The 24,288-nt window shown below is 33.1% G+C and overlaps 2 protein-coding genes across 3 annotated transcripts; one reads left to right on the forward strand and one right to left on the reverse strand.

Annotated features, from left to right (window-relative positions):
- Positions 1-1,699: 1,699 nt before the first annotated feature.
- Positions 1,700-4,888, reverse strand: LOC118039656 (protein LOW PSII ACCUMULATION 1, chloroplastic). Of its 2 annotated transcripts, none has more exons than XM_073404194.1 (5): positions 4,499-4,888; positions 3,611-4,183; positions 3,472-3,522; positions 2,824-2,992; positions 1,700-2,016 (listed from the first exon to the last, which is right to left on the reverse strand). In XM_073404194.1, the coding sequence occupies exons 1-4, from the start codon at positions 4,723-4,725 to the stop codon at positions 2,851-2,853; spliced, it is 993 nt and encodes a 330-aa protein (XP_073260295.1). In that variant the 5' UTR covers positions 4,726-4,888; the 3' UTR covers positions 1,700-2,016; positions 2,824-2,850. The 2 variants fall into 2 exon arrangements, with proteins under 2 accessions (XP_073260295.1, XP_034902309.1); XM_035046418.2 differs by having other exon boundaries at positions 1,700-2,034.
- A 4,722-nt stretch (positions 4,889-9,610) lies between these two features.
- On the forward strand, positions 9,611-17,869 carry LOC118039655 (receptor-like serine/threonine-protein kinase ALE2). The gene is made up of 10 exons (XM_035046417.2): positions 9,611-9,905; positions 10,004-10,187; positions 14,068-14,148; positions 14,336-14,449; positions 14,532-14,645; positions 14,723-15,091; positions 15,178-15,438; positions 15,776-16,165; positions 16,406-16,646; positions 16,896-17,869. Exons 2-10 carry the CDS (start codon positions 10,124-10,126, stop codon positions 17,602-17,604), a joined length of 2,343 nt encoding a protein of 780 aa, XP_034902308.1. The 5' UTR covers positions 9,611-9,905; positions 10,004-10,123; the 3' UTR covers positions 17,605-17,869.
- Positions 17,870-24,288: the final 6,419 nt, after the last annotated feature.

The raw sequence follows: 24,288 nt of genomic DNA on the forward strand, positions 1-24,288 counted from the left end.
CAACGTTCTCTGCACCATGCTCTTTGGTGCCTATAAATTCCTGTCAGGTTGGTGCTCACAATCCAATCTTCTTGCAGCAGGCTTCCTGCGTCACCGGAGGTGTATATGTCAAGTCCCAACAGGTTTCCCTTGTCGACCATTGTCCTTTCATCTCCTTCGCACCAAAAGTAGCAGTGTAGAATTTGCTCCATTAGCGCAGCGTCTCAGCAACAACAGTGTAGCAGACCAGAAGAGGGGAAGAGCGAAAAAAAACCAGAATAACAAGAACGAAGAAGGGCGAAGAGAAAGGCGCTCAGCACCAAGTAAGTTACGCTTTCCCTTCTTGCATTTTAATTACATACTTCTGTAGCAGGCGTGCGAGAGCAATTCATCTGCACCTACTGGTAAACACTAAAAAAAAAAATGGCCAGCCAGGTCACTTGTAACCCGGCTAGGCCTGCTAGGTTCAACCCAACCACATGGGCTGAGCTGGGTCAAGCCTTCAAAAAAATAAAAATATAGAAAAAATATATGTATGCATGAATAAAAATAATGTAAATTTATTGGTTTATTCACCGATGCCAGAGTCGGGAATAAAATACTGGTTTAAATTTATATTATTTTTATTCGTTATATCTTATTTTATTTGGCAAGGAAAAATAAAAAATATGTGCATGCACGAAAAATAAATTTTATTTTATTGGTTTATTCACTGACGCCAGAGTCCGGAATAAAAATACTGATTTAATTATTTTTTTTGTTTTTTATTTAACTACATAAAAAAATAAAAAAAATATATGGGAATGTGTAATAAAATGAATTTATTTTATTTGTTTATTCACCAGTATTAGAGTCAGGAATAAAAAAAAATATTAATCTAAATTTATTTTATATCTACGTAATATTTACCAAACATTCACTAGAGCCAGAGTTAGGAATATCGTAAGTAAACCATCAGAGCATAAACCAATAAATGTTTAGCAATTTAAAACAAAACCAACAATGTAGTCTACCTCAGGCAGAACGTTTAAGTGGCGATAATATCTTCCCTTTTACGTAACCAATCCCGTACTATAGAATCTTTGTTGACCAGTTAGGGTTCCTAGTGACCATAATACTAGATGGCAACTCCTTAAATAAGACATTTTTCCTTAAAAGAACCAGATGCCAGAAATCTGTTCTTTTTCCATAATCAAGATTATTTTTAGTGTCGCCGCAGTGTCTAGGTGAGATAAAATAACATAATATATATCAATCTTTACTACTGTAATGAATGTCCAATATTTAAAAGAGCATTGAACTTGAATATTTTATAAACAATGCTTTGATACAATTGAAATCACATAATTATAACAACTTTATAATTTTCTTTGCAAAGTATTTTTGCTCATAAACTTTATCTTTCCTCTAGATTCATACATTAAATATTAGATTCATTAATCTAATATTATATGAATATTAAAGATAAATTAAAATTTTATTAATAATAAATATATATTTATATTAATATAATAATGTCACGTATAGCCAACCAATTGGCCACAAAACATATTAAAATAATAGGTAATCCAACCAATCAGTCACTTGGGAAAAATCTACAAATCTGGTAAATTTGTATTGTAGAGTTGATTTATACGTGGAGTTGTTCAAACAAGGCCCGGTAATAATTAAGAAATCATGACAGGAAACAACTCAATGATCAATACATTATATACCGGAGTCAGCAACAAATAGGATTATATTCTCCAGTTAAGAGAAAGTAAAGAATATCCATATCACAATATATGCCATACTAGAAGACCAGAAAAGCTTTGCTTTAAGTTATGTCAATACAATGACATAGGTTCAGGGAAGAAAATCAGAATCCAGTGTAGAATCCAGAAATGCAAATCAAAAGCTTACACAGGGATCGATACTATCACTTCAAATTTATTGCTCCAAGTGATAAGCTCCCTCGCAAGTTGTCGGCAGAGAGACTTTCGGAAATGTATGCAGTATTATGTGAAATGAAAATCCATTCAAAGGTACTGTCCAGCCCTTTGGGAAGAAAAAACACTTGTAGAATCCAAAGAACAAATTAGTTATATAGTGGTGAGTTGTGACGGGGGATTTACTGACACGTACAAAAAAAGATAATTAAATTTTGATTAGCAAAAAGTCTATACTATGATTTCCCAGCACATGACCTAAGCTAACCATTGCGTTTTCTAGACTAAGGTAATTATATTCATCTCCAGTTCCTAAAGTTCGTTTTCTTTTCTTTCTAAAGAACAACAATCATTTACTCTCGTGTTACTATAAAGAAATGCACAGGAAGTCATAGCGATGAACTTCTTCACACTTCACAATTCAAAAATTTTGAGAAGATAAATAGGTCAATAGCATCGAGAGGGAAAAAAGGCTTAGGCCAAATTTGTTTGGACATAGAGAGGGAGGAGAACAATTAAAATTAATTGTGAAGGATTGAATATAAATATTGCTTCTAGGCAGTACAAATGATAAAAATTTGCAATTGGTTGACAACTGAAAAATGTATGAACCATTAGTATTGATATTTACGGGCAGTAAGTGATTTCCTGCTCTACTTCATTATTTTTTTGAAGGGGTAATCAAATATTTTTGTATGGAGACATTTGAAGATGGGGCATGAATACAAAGCTATCAGCATGGAGATAAAGTATTCTACAGTAAATGGTAATCAGCAATGACCCGAAGAAGGGTCAAGGTTATGAAAAAAGGATGAATTATATAATAATAAAATGTAAGTTCTTAAATTCAAAACAAAGGAAGTAAGATAACTTTAGCGACGACTGGAGGAACTATACAATCAAAGAAGAAACTAACCTGCAGTGGCTGGAAAAATAAAACTATCTAAAGAACTCTTCCATCCATGCCATCAAGAAGACCTGACCACATCCCCTTTGCTGGTGGTAATTGGGCGACAAAAGCATTCCAAGGGGGGTAACCAACACCACTTCCACGGACACGGCCATCCATACGCAGAGACAAATACCTGTAGAACATAATGTACTCGGAAAAGTTAGGAATATTCCTAACGCAAGCTTTATATCAACTTCTACATATAAATAAAGGAAAAACATCATGTTAAGGATAACACACATATACAAAGATTTTTGTTTAGAAGATCAAAATATTTCACTATAATTGGAACCATGGACTCTCAACTCTAATCCCAGGTACGCCCGATCCTCATATCTCACAGGTTTTGTTTTGCCACAAACACACACATAGTACGTTATAAGTTGGAAAAAACAATCCTAAACCCAATAAGATGAGCTTATACAGTTAGGAATTGTTAAGGTGTAATTGATGCCACATCTTTAACACAAGAGAACTGATTTCTTACAGCATGCTTCATATTCTCACAACCATGTGAAATAGTGAAATGTAAAATTACAGAATTGATTTGCAAGAATTAATCCTTGCATTTTCCTGCACTAGAAAAAGGCAAGTAAATGGAAGAATACATACACAGGAGATTCAGGGGAGACGCCAGCCAGCTTCTTCTGTTCATCTAACCAGCTGTAATTTGTTATGTGTGGAATGAGAAGGAGTGAGCACAAAATTCGAGAAAAAAACAAAGAAACATTTTTCTGACACGATTTCTTACTTGGACCATTCAGAAACATAGATAGGAGCCAGCTGCCAGAGTCTCTTCCTCTTGGTGGTAAGCTCCTTCATCTCCTCACCCTCGTCAAACTCAAAACTAGGTAAATTCCCATTTGAAGCAAATGGAACCACAAGCACCCCTCTATCCAAAAGGCTCTGAGTGAAAGGCTCACTAAGTTTAAAAGATTCTAAAATGAAAGGTGCAGGGCCAGCACAGATTACAAGACGAGCAACACCCCTCAAAGAGCTCACAGAAATGATCTTCTTTTCATCCACACGGAGCTTAAGATTTGAAAGGTTTTCCTCTCTTGACAGCCTAGCCAGTTGTACATTTTTAGCTTTGTTCTCCCTGTAATATAGGAATGCGAAGATAGCTGCTGCTCCAATGTCTATGCCCAGACCTTTCAGTATCTCAGGTACTTCAGCTGCTCTTGATGGATTTGCTAGAGCAGCAATCAGTCGTGTGGTTGCTATTAATCCTCCCAAAGCACCACTTGCAATAAAAGCTAGGTAGAAAAACATCCGGACAGACCGAAATGGAGATAGAACTTCACTCCTTATCTTGGCTGTAGAGCTGAAGAACAAATGAAAGAATGATTACAAGGAACCCTCAATTGTAAAAAAAGACTCTGACAGCTGAAGCATTGAAATGGGGAAAAAAAAGTCAGAGAGGAACTGAGAATATTCTTTAACAAACTTAATTCCATGGACAAAAGCGTAAAAGTCAAGCACATTGCAATACATTCAGCTGTCTGTCTTCCTATGCGGATCAACCAGTCAATGTTTGTCAGCTTTCACCCTTCAACCATTTCATTTCATGGTCTAATTTTCCAATTCAAGATACAAAGTACAAAAAAAAAAAAAAAAAATTGAGAAGAGGAGAACCCACCTGACTTCAGTAGACGGAGAGGGTTTGTTTGCAGCAGAGCAGGTGATGGTGGTAGTGGAACAACTTTGCCTCTTGCAGCTTAGCATGTGTTGTGTTAAATTATGATCAATACAAGAGAACAGTGCACTGTTTCTGTGATTGCCAATTTGGTATTTGTAGTTGTTGTGGTGATTGAAGTTAAGGGGTCCAGCCATGTTGTAGGGAAAGAGACCCATGAAAGAAGCCATGGCTGGCGCTGGAAACTTTGCAAAATTTCCAACTCGCAGGGATTTTATTTGTTTGAACAAGAAATTAAATAAATCCTGTGATGCCGCCGCGGCGTTGTTGGATGATCGTTATAGCGCCACGCTTTCCCGTTTATTTCTTTTGTCCATGCGATTTTACATGGGCTGGATCATCCAGAGCGATAACTGAAATCCCTATTTTAGCGGTTGCTTTTCAAATAGTTTTTCATATCGAAAACATACAAAATTATTTTTGATATCAACACATCAAAACGATCTAAAAAGTACTCAATTTTAGCAAAAAAAAAAAAACAATTTGAAATTTTCCGAAAAACAGGTTCAACCTTAATGCCAAACACCCTCTAAATGTGGAGGAGGTGGACATATTAGCCAATTAAAAGAGCATTTGAAAACGCCCAGTCAATCTGTATTTTTTTAAAAAAAATTAAAAATATATTAAAAATTAATTCTTTTTATATTTTAAATCGTTTTAATACATTAATCTTAAAAATAAATTTTAAAAAATAAAAAAAAATATTATTGTAATATATTTTAAAATAAAAGGCACTTTAAAACATATTTTTAAAACCCGACCCAATAGTCGACACGGTCTAATGACGGGGTCACGGGTCAGATGGGTTGACCCGGGTTGATCCGGGTCAACCAAAAAATTAAAAAAAAAAAATAATCATCCCTAGATGTTGTGTTTGCATCACAACTAGCTTTAGATTCATATAACTCAAACTCAAGGCAGGTAATATCTGGCTTCCTTCATTCGGCAGATCCCAAATCTCACTTTCTTTGACAGACAGCCACTCCCTTTCAATTTTCTTCGAGCACATCAGGCTTCTGACTGCTCTTATAGCCAACGGAACTCCGCTACACTTGTTAACTATCGCTGCTCCAATGTTTTCCAAGTGACCATACTTCTCTGTCCTCTCTCCTTCTCATACCAAATGCAAGCTGCTTAAATAAAAGCCAGGAATCCTCATCCGACAATGTTTCCATATGTTGAATAGGATTTGTGGCCATTTTTTCAGCCATAGTTCCCAAACGAGTAGTCACAATAACTGCATTTCCTTTAGCTCCACAACTCAATGCATCTTTCGTAGCTTATTTCTCTCTTGGAGATCTGCATTTATTTGTCTTCATCGTTTTTGCCTTTTAAAAGGCCAAAACGATGTAGTTTAATGCTTCTGTAAAAAAAAAAAAAAGACTAGGTCTCAGCCGGGTTTGCCCGGGTCGCCCGGGTTCCGAGTCAACCCGTCGGGTCAAATGGATTTTGCCGGGCCAATTTCTAGGCGGGTTTTTACTTCGACCCGGACCGATCCCAGACCCGCCGGGCCGGTTCGGGTTTCAAAACTATGCTTTAAAAAACAATCATACTTCTAAACAGACCTAAAAAGCCACCTACTAATGATGTTTTTTCACCACAACAATTGGTTGGATTTGAAGAGTACAAATAAAATCCTTTATGTTTTTTTATTTAAAAATATATTAAAATAAAATTTTTGTTATTTTTTTAAAAAATTTTTGTAAGATTAACATATTAAAACTTCAAAAATGTAAAAAAAAATTAAGCAAAAAAAATTAAATTTTCAAGAAACATAGTCCGAAACGCAATTCCAAACGATGCATATGTTATTTTTTAAAAAAAAAATTTGCTTGGAAATACATCAAAATAACATCATTTTATTTTTTAAAAATTTATTTTTGATATTAGTACATTAAAACGATCCAAAAATACCAAAAAATAATAATTTAAAGCTAAAAAAAAAAATCAAAAATTTTTTAGAAGACTAAACTAGAAGAACTTAGCTTTTTTTTCTTCTTAAAGGCCCCCTTTGCAGTCTTAAGCATATTAAACAATTATGGTAATGTACTATCCAACTTTTTTGTGTGATAGTTCATAATGAATTGCAAAAAGTTTTGGGGTAATGATTGCAATATCAAGTCAACACTTAACTCATGATCCATGACAAAACTCAATTAGCCAATTTCTCAATCTTGTCAATTGTTTTCAAAATATGGGTGTTCATCGAAGAACCTTCTAACATGACGTTGATATTCATTTCTAACTTCTTCTTTAGTGTCCTCAGTAGAGGCATTTGGAATTGAATTTTAAAAAACATAAACATCTTTTCTTGCTTGAGAACAATTCTCACATTTTAATGTCAATCCAAGAAATTTGGTTTAGGCAATTTGTTAGCATCAAATATATTTTGTATATATATGTTACTACTCATTTTATCTATCAACCTATTAATGTAAAGATAGCAAATATTAGTTTCATGCGTACATATTTTAATTTCAAATTTAGATTAGGTCTTTAATCCTAATTTGGTCTCTCATTATTTTCTTGCAAATTAATAGTCTTCCTTATTAAGTCAGGAAATCTCACTTAGATTTTTTCTAATGGGTTAGAATTCATTTAATTTATCCAACATTGAGTGACTTAATAAATCAAAATAAATTAAATTAGATAGATAACTTAGTTTATTAATCACATCTTTATGTAACTTCTAGATCAATTAGGTGACAATTCTTTGTCTAAATATATCTTATATGTTTCACCTAACCTATGTCTCTAACCTCATATGATTATAAGTGATTCAGTCAAATCATATAGGTTAGTTAAATCATATAGGTTAGTTAAGTATAACTCAATTTTATAAAATTAAACATATTTGATTAACAGTAACCTTAAGTGACTTAATAAGTTATTCATGAATAAAACTTTTGTTTTATACATATAAGATTGAAAGGCAATTTTTCATGTTGTCAATATGTACTTAATATTTTATAAGGAGATTTAATAATTAAGGAGGTCTCATTCAAAACATAGCATAATATATATATATATATATATATAAACAATCACCACTAGCATACCATTCTAATTAGATTATTATGGACATATCGAAGTCAATACTCTTGATCTATTGAAGGGAATTAGATGGTTAAATCCTAGGTAGTTGTAGCAAGTCTTCTTAAATCCATCGTAAGCACTTTAGTTATAGCCTTCATTGCCATTTCTTTCAACACTAGACCGCAAAAAACCTAAATAGATTATTTTGTCTCCAACTATTTTTTCAATGCTAAATATATCTCATAAAAAAGACAACTCCACCCCCAATTGCATGCCTAACATGTTTTTTTGTCGATGATAAACATTAGGTTTGGCGGGATCTGGCACCCCTACCACACCCAAGTTACTTGGCCCTGACGCTATTGCCAGACCCACATAACCTAGGCCTGATGCCCCTGCCAGACCCAAGTAACTTGCCAAGTACTTATATTTTTTAATCAATTCAAATCAAATTTATGGCTTTTCTTTAATAGTATTAATATTTTTTTAAAAAAAAATTATTAATGATGATGATGATGATAAATAATAGTAATACAAATATTAACAATGATACTAATATTAATATTAACACTAATAACAATAGCAACAACAATAACAACAATACTAATACTAATTCTTTATTTTATCCTTCAAATCAAATCTATAGTTTTTCTTCGATAGTAATAATATTTTTTTTAGATTTATATAATAATAATAATAATAATAATATTTATAATATTAATAAAAATATTATTAAACATGTCTCACTTAAGTTCTTATAGTATTTAATTTGATTCTTAAAATCAAATATATGATTTTTCTTTAATTGCAATATTTTTTTTTCAAATTTAATAATAAGAATAAGAATAATACTAATAATCATAACAACAACGACAACAACAAGATCTATGTTTCTAGGGTATAACATCCCTTTCTAAATCCAAGAACCTTAAATCTATTAGGGCTTGCAAGCTTAAAAGCACTAGGCCTGGTGAGCTGGCTACTTTGCCAGACCCAAGTTACTTAAGTCTAATGCATTTTCTAAACTCAAGTAACTTGAGTTTGACTCTTTGCGGGACTCAAGTTTCTTAGGTCATGTGCCTCTGTGCCTCTGCAGAGGTCTCTGCCAAACTCAAGGCACTTGAATTTGGGTTTAGAGATGTCATACTTAAATTACTTAGGTTTGACACCCCTGCTATACCCTATTTCCAATCTTTTTTTTTGGTCTTTTTTCTTCACACTTGTTTTTTTTTTTGAAAAAAATATTATTTTTTATTATTTACAATTGGAGTATTTATCATTTACACATGATCTATTTATATTATTCCTTTTGTTCATGCATTATTCTTTTGTAATTTGTTTTTTTTTTATTTCTTCCTTTATTTATCTTTTTGAAAAATTATTATACAAAGACTAAGAAATAATATTTCAATGTAGCAATTGCAACATAATCCCATTTTTATACTATATTAAAAATGAGTTTAAGATCTTACATATTTTTATTAATACACATAATCTTTACTGTATTTTATTATATATAAGCATCAATTTTTTTTATTCACAATTATATTTTTTTACTCGTTATAAAAAAAAATTATTGATAACACCTATATATTAATTCATTTGTATTATAAAAAAAGTATTCGACCTACAATTAGGCGAATTGTTGTGTTAATATTTCTTTATATATTTATTGGCATAGACAATTATTTATTTATTTAATTAAATTCATGAATAAATTTTTTTATTTTTTAACAATAACTTTTTTTGTAAAAAATATATTTAAAAAACTTATATATCTGTTTTTTATATAAAAAGAAAAAATTAAACCCACAGCATAATATGAGCCATTACGATTGCTATATTATATATGTAAAAAATAAACCATATCAACAAACAAATCTCAAATCGGACCATCCATGAGCAAGCAAGTCGGTAAATTCATCACTTCCAAATCACGCGCTCAAACCAAGCGCGCGTGAAGCAGACAGACACCATCACTTCCCAAAAAAACCTTTTTTTTTTTTTCTCTGGCTACAGCAAAACTACAGAACACTACTCAACTAGCCAGTGCTAGTGCTAGTAGTCTCTCGCAATTAATAAAGCTCGCTTCTCCCCTACCACCTCTGTTTCAAGTTTCAACTCTCCCACTCTTCAAAACCCCCTTCTCTCTCCCCGTCTTCCATTCTTCTTCTTCTTCTTCTTCTTCTTCCCTAACACACACAGACTCCTGTACTTTCCTCACCGTACATTTATACAGCGCACGGGGAGCATCTGTGTAACTGTTTTTCTAGATCTCTACCGCATTTCATGGATCTGCAACCCCACACAACACGTACACCCACACTGACACTGTCTTGATTTCTCTCTCCTAAGGTTTTAGTTTGACTGACCGTTTGTTTACTCTCTCACTGCCCCAACTCTTGTTTTTAGGTTATGCTTGATACTCAATTCAACGGTGGCCTCAGCCGGAGCTCCTGGAACTTCCGCTGGATCTCCAGCAAGCTTCAAGGCCTTTGGTTTTGACAATGCTTTAGATTTTGGTTTGATAAGATGCATACCTTGACGACGTCGCTGCTTGTTCTTTGCTGGTCTAGCTTTGTTTTTGCTTGTTTAGGTAAACATCCTTTTCTTTTCTCACGCTTTTTTTGGTTGATATTTTCAGCTTGATTGAGTCAGAGAGTGCTGAAATTTGGGGTTATTAGCTGTAATTTTTCGTGCATTTTTAGGAATTCAAGGAAAGAGTCTTGCTTTTCTTCGTCAGTTTTCCTTCTAAGAGGTCAATGGGGTGTTAATATGAGAATTGCTGTTTAGCGCAAACTTTACCTGTTACTGACTTTGCAAAATGTGCTTGTTTCTCCTAATTAACTATCAAGTATCAAGAGATGCTATAAATTACCTGCTTCTCTGCCTTTGATTGGGGTGGACATGGTTGTGCATTAATGTTTCTGACTCTTTAGGTTAAATTGGTCTCACTGATTTGCTAATTGCATGGTTGTGAAGTGTACTGAATGAATGGAGATAATTTCTATACCTTCTGTATAGAGAATCGATATTTTTTTATGAAAAAAAATTAGCAGAGTTTTGGAAGCATGTGGGAAAATTGCAGAATTCGGACCTTCATCCATGCTATTCTGAAGGATGGGATTTTATATTTGACACGTGTGGATAGAGATTGCCAATGATTCTTTAAAATGTTAATTTGCCAAAAATTGAAAGAAAGCATATTTGGCAATCGTTTCTACAAATGGATGACCTAAGTCTTACTACAACATATCGATAAGATACTGATGCGAACCTTGTGATCATATGGTCACACAACCCACAACGAAATTGAAATCTAACCCAAGAAAGCTGAATACTGGGTTTGAAATCCTAATCCAGAGGTAACCTTATACCTAAGAATCAAAGGTATTGGAAAAAGAACTTGAACTTAGAGATAACCCCCGTACCTAAGAACTCAGAGTATGCGAATGACACTACAAAACCAATTAATCTTTGATAAGTTGATGTACAATCTTTGTCCCTGCAAAGAAAAGTTGTTTGCAACATGCAAAACAAAGAAAAAATCTAGTTTATTCAAATCATCATAGCTGCCGAAACTTGCAATTGTAAAAGTAATATTTAGCCCCCTTTAAATAACCCTAATAGATCCTTTTTGGGTTGCAAGTGAATGAGCTCTAGTTAGTGTTCAACTAACACAAGTTTAATATTGAAACAAACCCTAAAACAATGTCTAATGGGCCAAAACAAATCCAATTTAGAATAAAATCCAATGCTAATAATATTCAACATTAAAATAAATAAAAGAAACATCATAAAACAAAGTTCTCTTGCTTGAAATCTCCATGCATGGCAGAAACTCCCCGTTTGCTTTCCTTGGAGGCTTTGCCAAAACTTCATGCTCCAAATTAGCTAGAAAACTTTGTTTTTAATTGCTGGAATTTTCTCCCTTAAATTGCCTCCCCTTAGTCTTCTTGATGTGTTAGGAAATCCTGTAAAATAAGAAAAACAAGAACATAAGAATCCTAAACCTCCTTGCCACCATATACATTTCATAATGGATATAGAATCCTTACAAACTATGAATAATAGTTGCTGCCATAAATGTCTCATTGTTTGACAGAGAATCCTTGTAGAATAGGTAAGCCAATAGCCGCCACACATGTTTCCAAGAGCATTAAGAAATCTTTGTATTTGACTAGAATCCATAATACATAAGGAAACAATGTTTCTTCAATTTTTGCACATTCTTGGCAGATTTCAATCCCGACTCCAAACACGTCGTTCTCTCTTGTCCGGATGAACTAGCAGACCTACCACATATTGCTAGAAAGGTACAAATGTGTACTTTCCAATCCAATTGGAATCTCAACAAAATTCCTTTTGCTCCTATAACTCTAGATATAGTTCAAACAATAGATGGAGGTCCAGACATATAAATTTGACAAAATTCATTCAGTAACTTTGACCCTCTAAAACAATCCCTTTCCTAATCTTGATTGATCTGAAATTTTAACTCAATACAGAACATCATGTCTAAAAGCTCCTATAAAAATCTCAGCCGATCCAATAGTCAAGTTGAGAGTTATGCTCAATAGTGTAAAATTAGACAATATAAAGTTTTTCAATAGTGTAAAACTGGACAAACAATATATAATTTTACATCAAAATCCAAATTTGACTTTACTTGGATCGTATAAGATACGGTCTTCATTCCACATCTAGTAATGCTGATACATAAAGTAAAATATCATGGTGCTACAATGTATCACTCTTCCTAATACACATTGCTTGTGGCCTTCCATTCTTTCTTTTCTTTAATTTTCTTTTTTTTTGTGAAGGGACTGTCTGATAGTGTAGGATTTATACTCTCAGTATAACATGTCTCTTTGTCTTAAGTTTCTAGTCTTAACTAAATTATGAATCCCCAATTCTTTTTTTTAGGTCTCAAATTTAATACCAAAATCTCAATGCTTCTTACCATATAAAGGAGATGTATAATGACGAGGAACTACTCCAGATGAAGTGATCGAGATTCTTTTCATCTAAGGAAATCATCTCATTTTCTTTTTTGGACACAACTCTGTAGAGATTGAAATTGAAATATCACTCTCCAGATGCTTTTTTTAAAAGTACATTAACATTGGTTTTGCTTTTGGTCAATTCTAGATTGGTTTTGTATTAATTGACTTCAGATTTTAGGAAATCAAGCAATGGCTTTAACTCTTGCCTGTTTATTGTTGAGTCTTTTAAGAGGGTAACTGCTTTTGGGTTATTCACTGTTTAGCTGGTTAAATTGATCTAACTGGTTTGCTGATAGCATGGCTGTCAAGTTTACTGTATGTATTAAGAGATTAGCATGATCTCACTGATTTCTATACCTTCTTTCTGGAGAATTAAGAGATTGTTTTTAATGAGAAAGTAGAAAGAATTTGAGAAGCATGAGGGAAAATTTGCAGAATTTGGAAATGAGATTTCTGTTGAGTAAGATTGTACATTCATCCTGTGTTGAAAGATAGCTTAAATGCTAACACCATGTTTCCTTATAAATTGAAAACGATGCAATAAACCTCAGGAAATAGGCACAACGGATTATGTGTACTTGCTAAAATTGTAAGAAACCATATCTGAATTATGTGTATTTGCTAAAATTGAAAGAAACCATATATGGCATGTTATTTTGATGCTGATAAAGCATTCACTTGCTTAAGCAATTGATTAATGCTTAATCAATTGCTTAAGCAATTGATTACCTAAGTCTTTGAACTACTTTTGACAATGCTAATTAATTCAGTAATTATTTTAGGTACCACAATGTATCTCTTCTCCTACACCCTGTTACTGGTTTTCTCTTCACATGAAAGGAAATAGTCTAACATATCCACTGTATTTACAGTAGGATTTATACTGTAAGCATGATGTGCCTCCTTGTTTTAAGGATCTAATCTTCAATTATGAATCCCTGAATTTTAAAAATCTTGAATTTATTATGATAATCTCAATGCTTAGCATATAATTGAAATGCATAATGATGCGAAACTACTCCATAGAGAGTACACATTAAGTGGCCAAGTTTCTTTGCATCAAAAGAAATCATTTTTTTTTTTCCGAAGGAGCTCGGTAGAAATTGAAATATCATTCTTCATATGCTTCATTTTAACGAAATCAGTTTTATAGTCGATGTGGACAAATTATTTCCACTGTTTTATACTTTATTTTTAAACTCTTTTTAGTTTTATGATCTGCTAAATGGTGATGTTTATGCCTACTTTGGTTACTATTCACTTTATTATTGAGTAGGTTTTTTTGTTTCCTTCCTATAATTCATTAATTGTTTTTGTAGCCATGCGTCCTCACACATTGTTATAACATATTAGATATCAATTAGTCACATGATTTTTTTGGGTCAAATTCCCTGTATTATTTATCACAAGAGGTCTTGCAACTTTGCTTCGGTCAAGAAAACTAACTTATATGTTCTCCATTCTTTTCAGGACATCCATTACTTCATGTGTATTTGTCTCCTTTGCCACCAAGTTGGCGATTATCTGTGAAAGACATTTTTGTGCAACACGGTAAGGCCATAAAGTTTTAGTATCTGGGAAGGTCAATGTCTTCCTGTAATGGCAAAATTCATTGTTAATAAATTAAGACACTGTAGTGCAGGTCAAACTTTTTTTTGACTCTATGTCAATCTCCATCTATATGTGATAGCTGTGTATTATTGCTGACTATGGACAACATGCACTCTACTGCTTACAGGAATGTCAGCTGCAATGAGTTTGTCATTTGCTCGATCACGACCATCTCATAGTCATGTGGTTCAGCCTTCTTTGGGCCCTTCCCTCTCACCTGCACCTTCTCCAGCACATCAAGGTGCCCTGTATTCTCAATTTTTCAGCAACTTTCCTTGACACTGCTATTGGAATTTCACTAATTTCATCTCTTCTTATTTCAGATTTTCTCCCTGTTCCTCATAGTGCACCCTTACCAAGACGTCATGGTGGCCATCACAGTCATCATCGCCCTGTGAAACCTGCTGTGACTGCTCCATCCCCTTCAGAAGAGCAAAGTAACATCTGGCAGCTAGAGTTTCTAGTTCTTTGTAAGGTGCTTTTGAATTTATGTTGATAAAAGATTCTTTGGCAGGCTGTGACCAAATATGCACTGAGCCACTCACTACAGTTCCCTTTGGCTCACCTTGTGGCTGTGTTTTTCCTATGAAAGTCAGACTTCTCCTAGATGTGGCACCGTATGCAGTTTTTCCTGTTTTGAGAGAACTAGAGAGTGAAGTTGCAGCAGGCACGTATCTGGAAGAGAGTCAGGTGAAAATAATGGGTGCAGGTGCTGATAGTCAAAATCAGGGGAAAACTGTGGTGGATATCTACTTGGTTCCACTTGGAGAGAAGTTTGATAATACTACGGCAACACTTACATATGATAGATTTTGGAAAAAGAAAGTGCCTTTAAATATAACTCTTTTTGGTAATTATGAAGTAATATACATTAGTTATCCAGGTAATAATCTCGATTCTCTTGTAAATCTTTTTGGCTTTACATATATTACTTCAATGGTCGTGACCTACCTCCTGAGATTATATTAGGGATTCCTTCTTCATCACCATATCCAAACTACATGGGGAGTGGTCCAAGTGGGAGTACCAGGGATCTCCCCATCACTGCTAATTTTGTAAACAAGAACCAGAGGATGAATCTTAGAACCATCGTCATCATTACTCTGTCAGCATTTGTGGTTTTAGTGGTTTTCATTGGAGCAATTGCCATTGTCATAAGATGGAGAAAATCTGGAAGACCATCAAGTGCTGTTGGTCCGGCATTCACGTCCTCTATAAATAAAAGATCTGGTATGCCCCTTTACATTCATTTTGTTCTACTTGTAAAGGTTTATTTGGTGAAAGTGTCATGTAATGTTTATGCTGTTACATCTCCCCTTTTGAATGCCAATCCTGTTATTTCACAGCTTCTACTGTAGTTTATAATAGAGAATACAAGTGGGAAAGTTTACAGAAATGTATACTATCAAAATCTTTTATGTCACTTCACATGTCTCTTTTGGAATAGAGCAAGCAGTTTTTGTAGTCGTGCTTTATTGGCTTTATTTTGTATGATCTCTAAATAATTGTTACTAAACAAGACAAGTCCATGCCCAAGTTAAATACTTGATTGCTACATGTGGTGCAGGCATTGGGTCTTTCTTGTCAAGTAGCATTGCAAGCTCAACACCAATGTCCCTCATGTCCAACATGGCTTCGTGTATGCTCTCTGTCAAAACATTTACATTCACTGAGCTTGAGAAGGCAACAGACAAGTTCAGTTCAAAGAGAATTTTAGGTGAAGGAGGATTTGGACGTGTTTTTGATGGGAGTATGGAAGATGGAACTGAAGTTGCTGTTAAGCTGCTTACGAGGAACAATCAGAATGGAGACCGTGAATTTATTGCTGAAGTTGAAATGCTGAGTCGGTTGCATCACCGCAACCTCGTGAAACTCATTGGCATATGTATTGAAGGGCGCACACGCTGCTTGGTGTATGAACTTGTTCGGAATGGCAGTGTAGAATCACACTTGCATGGTATTTTCCTCATCACCTTTGTCTGTCTTTTTATTGGATCAACTTTTTTTCTTTCAATTTTTGAAACATCTGTGTTTAATTGTGCCATGTGGATTCTATAATTTGTCCTGGATACCTCCTAATGATATTGAGCTTTTCATTCAGCAATATTCATTCAATTGTCTTGCAAGTTATTTTCCCTGAAACAAGAAGGTAAAATGAAGTTTCTTGTTCCATGCCCCATTTATTGACACGTTTCAGGTGTTGACAATAATAAGGGACCTCTTGACTGGGATGCACGGTTGAAGATTGCCCTTGGAGCAGCTAGGGGATTGGCTTATCTTCATGAAGATTCTAATCCTCGTGTAATTCATCGAGATTTTAAGGCTAGTAATGTTTTACTAGAAGAGGACTTCACCCCGAAGGTCTCTGATTTTGGCTTGGCGAGGGAAGCAACGGAAGGAAGTCGTCATATTTCTACCAGGGTGATGGGAACTTTTGGGTAATTACACTTTGCCTTGTCAGTGTTTAGTAAGATTTCATTGAAACATGACCCATCACCAGTCACGTTGAACTGTATTTATTTTACTGTTTCTTTTGGGGAGTGGTGGATTTCTTACTGTCCATGAGAATCTGTATGAGTTTGATGATGGCTGATGTTTCTCTTACTTTTTTCTTTACATTATAAGGATGCAATTATTCAAATATTACTTCAGTCCCCCATCTCACTTTCTGAGGTTTTGGTTTGTAGGTACGTTGCCCCTGAATATGCAATGACAGGGCATCTACTTGTAAAGAGTGATGTTTATAGTTATGGGGTTGTGCTGCTTGAGCTTCTATCTGGAAGAAAACCCGTGGATATGTCGCAACCCCCGGGACAGGAAAATCTAGTGACTTGGGCACGCCCACTGCTAACTAGTAGAGAAGGATTGGAGCAGTTGGTGGATCCTTCCCTGGCAGGAAGCTATGACTTTGATGATATGGCTAAAGTGGCAGCCATTGCTTCCATGTGTGTTCACTCAGAGGTGGCTAACAGGCCATTCATGGGTGAAGTTGTGCAGGCTCTGAAGCTGATATATAATGACACAGATGAGACTTGCGGAGACTACTGCAGTCAGAAGGAGTCTTCTGTTCTGGAATCTGACTTTAAAGGCGATCTCGTTCCTTTGGACAGTAGCTGGTGGAATGCCGGTGGGATCTCCCCTCAGTTAACTTATGGGAGAGCCTCTTCTTTCATTACGATGCAGTACAGTTCAGGTCCACTTGAAGAGATGGAAAACAGACCGTTTTCAGCTTCAAGTTTAGACGGGGATCGGTTGTCTTTGCCGTTACATGGGAACCGGTCTGGTCCCTTGAAAACAGTAAGAAGTAAACCAGCCTTTTATAGATTAAGGGGCAGCATGAGTGAACATGGGGGGCTCCTGTCAAGGCGTTTTTGGAATGATGGATATTGGGTTTGAGGTTTTCCTTCAAGAGATGTTCTTGGAAGTGTACAGTTCCGGAGGACCAGGGCGCCCTGGTCTATTGTAGTTTAGGTGTCTGGTATTCATGGGGTGGGGTTTCCATGTCTGGAGAGATAGAGAGGCCCTCGCTTCTGATTTTGAAAATCTTTATTCATGTTACAGAAATTTGGAGATGTAAGTTGAACACTCGTATTTATCATTATGGATTCTGTGCTCCATTTATATATCCTTTTGGAACAATGCAAAAAAGTTCAGAATTTCATCCCGGTGAAAGCAGAAGAAGTATAATCATCATTATAATTCTCATCTTGGTTGTTTATGTATGAATTAAGAAAAATTTGGAGGAGTTCTTAAGGCTTCCCCTCCTGTCAGAGCTTTGCTTCCTTAAATAGCAGGAAAGCGTTTGGTTCTGTACACGGAAGGGTTGCCATTTGTACAAATAAATAGCAGGAAAGAAAAGAGAGAAGAAGAGGACGAGAAAGAAAAGAAAAATGAGTCAATCGGAGCTAAGCTAGACTTTCTACATTGACATGCATCGCTTTGATAGGAAGCTCTCATCGAAAACATTCCAATAACACCAAGGATGATTGCAATCGGAGCTTGAAGGAAACCGCACTCGCTAACAAAATGCAGCGGCCTTCCTCACACGCATGTGGTAGAAATTAATTAAAATTTCAAGTTATAAAATTTTAAAAGAAAAGATTTAAAATAAATATATATTAATAAAAAATTTAAGAACTAAATTTGATATAATTAATAAATAATAAGATATTTTTAATTTTTTTTTTATAATTTTTAAAAAATATTTCCTCTCAAAATAAAAATAAAAAAAACACTTTTTTCAGTCCTTGCTTTTGCCCTCTCCACTTAAACCTTGCCACTCAACGTAAAGTCCTTGCTTTGCCCCTTTCCACTTGAACCTTGCCACTCAATGTTTGGTGGCTTATAAAGGGTAAAATCTAGTTTTCTTAGTGATTTTTTATTTGAGAATTGAGATGGCAAGAGTTACCTTTTTATACGGCCTGTGTGATTTAATTCCTGATGGTTTAATGGTGAATTTTTTCTTCTTTTTTTCTTCGGTTTTTGTGCTTCCTTTTCAATATTCCACATCAACCCTTCATCCCCCCCCCCCCTAAGAGTTGATCTTTCCTTTTTGTTTTTTTATTTTTTTATTTAAATTAGTTTAATGAATTGAATTTATTTTTCAATTTCATCAAATCCTCTATAATTTTTTTATTTTAAATTTAATTATTATTCTTTTAATTACTGTTTATTTTAGATAATTTTAGAATTCATTTATTTTTTATAATTTCTTCATCCTTTATTATATTTATATATTAGATTTTATTATCATTCTTTAGATTTTTTTTTTTAACATTGACAAGTTTTTAAAATTGATTTTTTTTAATTTCATTATTCAACTATAAATTAAGCTTTTTGATTGACTTCAAATCTAGGATTTAACAATTTGCGAATTTGAAAAAATAATTCAGGTTTAAAAGAATCGTCCAAGTTCATTTGTTTTTTTTTTTTTTTTTTAACTCATGTTTTTTATTTTTATCATTTAGCATTTGATTTAATTGGATATTTGGCTTTGTATTTTTTTTCTTTGTATATGATTTTTCTTTACTTTTTAAAATAATCTAAATTATCTCAGATCTTTTTATATTCTTTTCTTTATTAGATTTAACTTCTTTTAAAAGAAATTTTTTTGGATCAAATTAAATGAATTGTTAAATATTTATTTTTAAAAATATGTCACCATGTCCATTCATTTTAATATTTGTTTACGAATATAAAAAAATATTTAACCCACAACGTAGTGTAAGATATTAAATCATTTATTTCTTCTTCTTTTAATCTTATATATATATTTTTTAATTTTATTTTTCAATATTTTATTTATTTGAAGATTGGGCTTCCTTTTTTTTTTGGTTTCTATATGAGTTTTTACTAATTTTAAAAAATAGCATGAATTATCTCGAATCTTTTTATTTATCATTAATTATTATTCTTTTAATCATATTATTAAATTAATCCAACTTAATGGATCTAGTTAGGTTAATTATCCGAATCTCAAAACTGTTTTTTTTTTTTTTAAACATTGATCAAAGTTGCGTCATAGTGAAAAACATCCTTCCGAGTTTGCTAAAGTTTTTTAAAATTCTTTTTATTGAAAGTTTTTCTTTTCTTTCTCATTTCAGGCCTTCAAATTTTGATTAATTTGAATTGGGGTTTCTATTTATGCTTTGGTTTAGATTTTATAATGTTGTCACATGCTTATATTTTAGATCAAGAATTACATAAATTAAACATGATTGATTTTGGTCAATCTAATATATTAGGTATTTAAATATTTAAATTTTTTTAAAAGTATCGTTTAGTATGTTTTAATCTTAGTATTTTTAAAAACTTTTCATCCGTCATACATCAAACCTTTGACTTCTTAATGTTTTTATATTTTTTATAGTAATAAAAAAATATCTAAGCGGTAAACTAGCGCATATACATATTAAAAAATAAAAGCAGTAACCAGGAGCGCCGTTGCATCGGAAATTGATCTGGATATGACCGATTCGAGAACAGGAATACAAAGTCCCCTCTTCCCAAACAAAGAAAATCGAGTTTAAGATATATATATATATATATATATATATAAACAAGCACTGCAAAGCCAGGACCGAGTAGTGATTCAAAAAAAAAAAAAAAAAAGTTTCCAAATCCTCGGCAGTTGCCTGCCTGAAACAGAAAGAAAGATGCTGCTCTCACCTTCGACATTGCCTAATGCTTCTTCTTCTTCTTCATCTCTGAGCTCTCTCCCTCTCACTCTCTCTCCTTTCCTCCTCCACTAAGTCAGGCCCGTTCAAACTTGGTGTTTGTTTGTTTAACGTTTATTCCTCACGCATTGCTACAATAATAATTCTGAATTAGATTGTGTGCTTAATTAAAAGTCAAATAAATGTTCACATCTCATAATCGGATATGGATTGGCTGTGATTACTCTTGGCAGTTAAGGATGCGGAGCGGCAGCGGCGGATTCCCTGGCGGCAGCGGCTTCTTTATCCTAGCGTGAAGCTCTCTCCCTCTCTCTCTCTCTCACACACACACGCGCGCTTGCGCGCTTTTCATTCGTTAATTTTTTTAATTAATAATGAAATTGGTTTTCCAGGTTGAAGGAGGTGTAAATGCAGGGGATGCTAGCTGCTCGTTTGGGTTTAAATCCCAGGCTCATTTCTACTCTATTGGACTTGAAAATGGAGACAGAAAACTTAATCTTTAGGATTCCACTTGTGATCATGGAGTTGAAAACTGCTGCTTGTTCTTCCAAAAGAAGGAGAAAGAACCACATGGAAGTTTTATTCGGCTGTATTTTTGTTAGCATCTCAACCTTTCTTACTGTAGGTTCTTGCGATGCCGGGAAGCAAATTCGTTTGTGATTAATTGCATGTTTTCCCACAACATTATTCATAAAACACAAATATAATCTTTTTCACCGCATTGCATCTTTGTTCATAAAATAAAAATAAAAATCATATAATAAAATTTACCCCCCCTGTTTTTTTGTCTTTTTTGTTATTGAGTTTTCTTTTTTACTTTGGGGTTTTTTTGCCCTTTCCTTTTTTTTTTTTTTTTTTTTATTTTTATCTTTTGAGTTTGTCCTCACATTCCATCTTTTAATGTGATTTTTTTTAATTTAATTTTATCATTCATTTTTTTTTAATGGCATGCTCATGAATTTTTTTAATTGTTTTTTTTTTATTTTTAAAAATTAATATTTTTATTTTTTATCTCTAGTTGCGATGGGGCATGATTTTTTTTAATTGGCCATTTGGGTTTTTTTTTTCCCTCCACCTTTTTTTTAATCTTTTATGTTTTTTTTTCTCTATTTTCATCATTTAATACGCGTGGTGTTTTATTTTTTAATTTTATAATTTAATATCGAGTTTTTATTGAAGTTTTTCATTTATTATTGGGGTGATAGTAAATTATTCACAAGCAAGACTGATACAATCATAAAAAGCTAAAAATCAAGTTTAATAAAAAGTATGACACAATGATTATCTTAACCAAGATACTAATACTATTAGAATGAACTCTCAAAGCTAAAATCATGTGTGGGTTATGTGATCACGTAATCACAGAGTTTGCATAAGATCTTCGTAAACTTGTTTCAATGATAATGATACAAGTGTGATTGATTTTTTATTTTTTTTACAAGAGTATATTTATTTCTAAACCCATCATGCATTTCTTTCATATCATATTGACATAGATGCCCTATTAACAAGTGACTCGAATTCATATGAATCATTGATTAGTATTTACAAGTGCACCCTTAATCGAATACTCTACGTCTTCATTACTACAGTCCTCAAGTGGTGGCTTTTCATTATCTTCACATTTATCACTTTTGGTTTTTATCTCTTCGTGATTTTGTAAAATTATGCCTTGCTTATTTGAACATTGTGAAATTATGTCTCTAACTTCCAAACACCTTAAATAGTTAATATCATGGTTATAAGTAGGTTAAGTTCTAGTTTTACCTTTAAAATCAACGACGACTTCCTTTTTAATTTTAGAAGGTTCAACTTTTGCATTACCATTAGGCTTTGGTTGGGCAATCCCTTTCTCTTCTATTATTCAGCTTTCATGATGGAAAAAAAAAAAAAAAAACCCAAATTGCCTACTTTCTATGTACTTCCCTTACATTTTAGTTGTCTTTCCACTTTTGTATCCACGTGAACCATATCTTCTAACTTAATATCATGTTGTAATTCAACAATATTGGTAATATTGTGATTCAGCCCATTTAAAAATCTCATCATTATAGCTTCCCTATTCTCCACTGTATTAGCTCTAATCATGATAATTTTCATCTTTTTATGATAATCTTGTACACTATTAGACCGCTGAGTCAGACTTTGAAATCTCTATAACTCCTGAAAATAGTTTATCGGAACAAATCTTTCTTACAAATGCTTTCATCTTCTTTCAAATATGTACGATTCTTTCATTGTTTCTCATTCTACCTAAAACAAGTTGATCCCACCAAATTATATCAAAATCAATAAATTTTATGGCATCAAGTTTTACCTTTTTCTTTTTTGAATAGTTATGACAATAAAAAATTAACTTAACCATCTTTTCCCACTTTAAATAAAATATGAGATCGTTTTTACCTTGGAATATTGAAATTTTTCTTTTCATACTCCCTTAAGTTTTTATCCAAACCATTACGATGCTCAAAATCTCAAATTTCACCCGTATGGCTGAATTGATCACCTTGACAAAAACCATTAACCCTTTGGTTTTTAGGCTGTCAAAATTTATCCTAATAACTAAATGATGCATGATCATTATCCCCAACTCCCTCATCTACATTCTTATCAACAAACTCATCAATAGGTGAAATAACACACCTCCTTACCCTTTTAATCTTGGGACCCTATAATCTATCCCTTCTTGTAAACTAGCTATTTTGGTCTTTTGTCTTTCTAATCTATCGAAAACATATCCAAACCAGAAATTTATCATCTCCAATTATTATTGTGTAGCTAGAAACCTAAAATCCTGAAGAAACTGGAGAAAACAAGAGGTTTATTTTTATTTGGTTAGGATGTAAAAGATAAATGAAGTCAGAAAATGTTGAATTGACCTTATTAGAAACAAATTAGTAAATGACACTGTCTAACTCTGATCATGGCTTTAATAGGTCACTAATCACAGGATATTTTATACGTTCTATGGAGAATTAAAGATGATAATATTAAGATGAAGCTGTTAAATGAGATTTCAAAATATAATTTATATAATTTTTTAATATATAAATAAAATTTTTTTGACATTGAAACTTGCATAGACTCATACTATCTTGTGTTTAATAATAAAATAAAAATGATGAGATTCTAACTTGTAACCGCTTGATCAATAACACTTTAATATCATATAAAAAACCATCTCAAATTAAAAATTATTAAAAACAATTCAGGATATAATTTATATAATTCTTGGGGGTTAGATCTCAACTCGGTAAGCAGTATTGGCTTTTCAAGTTGGTGTTCATGTCTCTCATCTTCAACAGCTTTATGCAAGCTTTGTATTTTCTAGAGTAAAATATGATTACAAAAGGTAATGATCTCTAAAATTTGAAACACATCTGTCATTTAATCACAACTAAAAATTTTAATTTAAATTCATTCCAAACCACCATTTAATTATCCACACATTTAAATTATACTATATTTCATAAGCTTCCATTAAATTCTCCTTCCTCTTCTTCTATATATATAAAAAAAGTAGGCCCTATCACCCATATCCACACCCAATTTGTTTTCTTTTATCATCCATCATTTACATGATTCACAACCTATCTACAATAAATACAAGTACACCAAAACACAACATTTCCATGTTTTCCCTAAACTTTCTCCTAACACCCTAATTTAAAAATCCAAGAACCATGCATTTACTATAGTTCTTTTAATCTAACTTGCTTAAACAAGCTTACTTAACCTTAAAATGAACTTCAAAAACTCTAACTTGACAAGTGTTTTCCTCTCCCTTGAATTTTTCTTCTTTGCCATGAGTTTCAACTCACTCTTTCTCCCTACTCGTTCACTTGGTTGCTTCTTAATTCCTTGTTTTAGACAGTGATTAGGGTTTTACACTTCCTAACCTCTT

This window comes from Populus alba, chromosome 14, assembly GCF_005239225.2.
Source record: "Populus alba chromosome 14, ASM523922v2, whole genome shotgun sequence".
Taxonomy (NCBI): Eukaryota; Viridiplantae; Streptophyta; class Magnoliopsida; order Malpighiales; family Salicaceae; genus Populus; species Populus alba.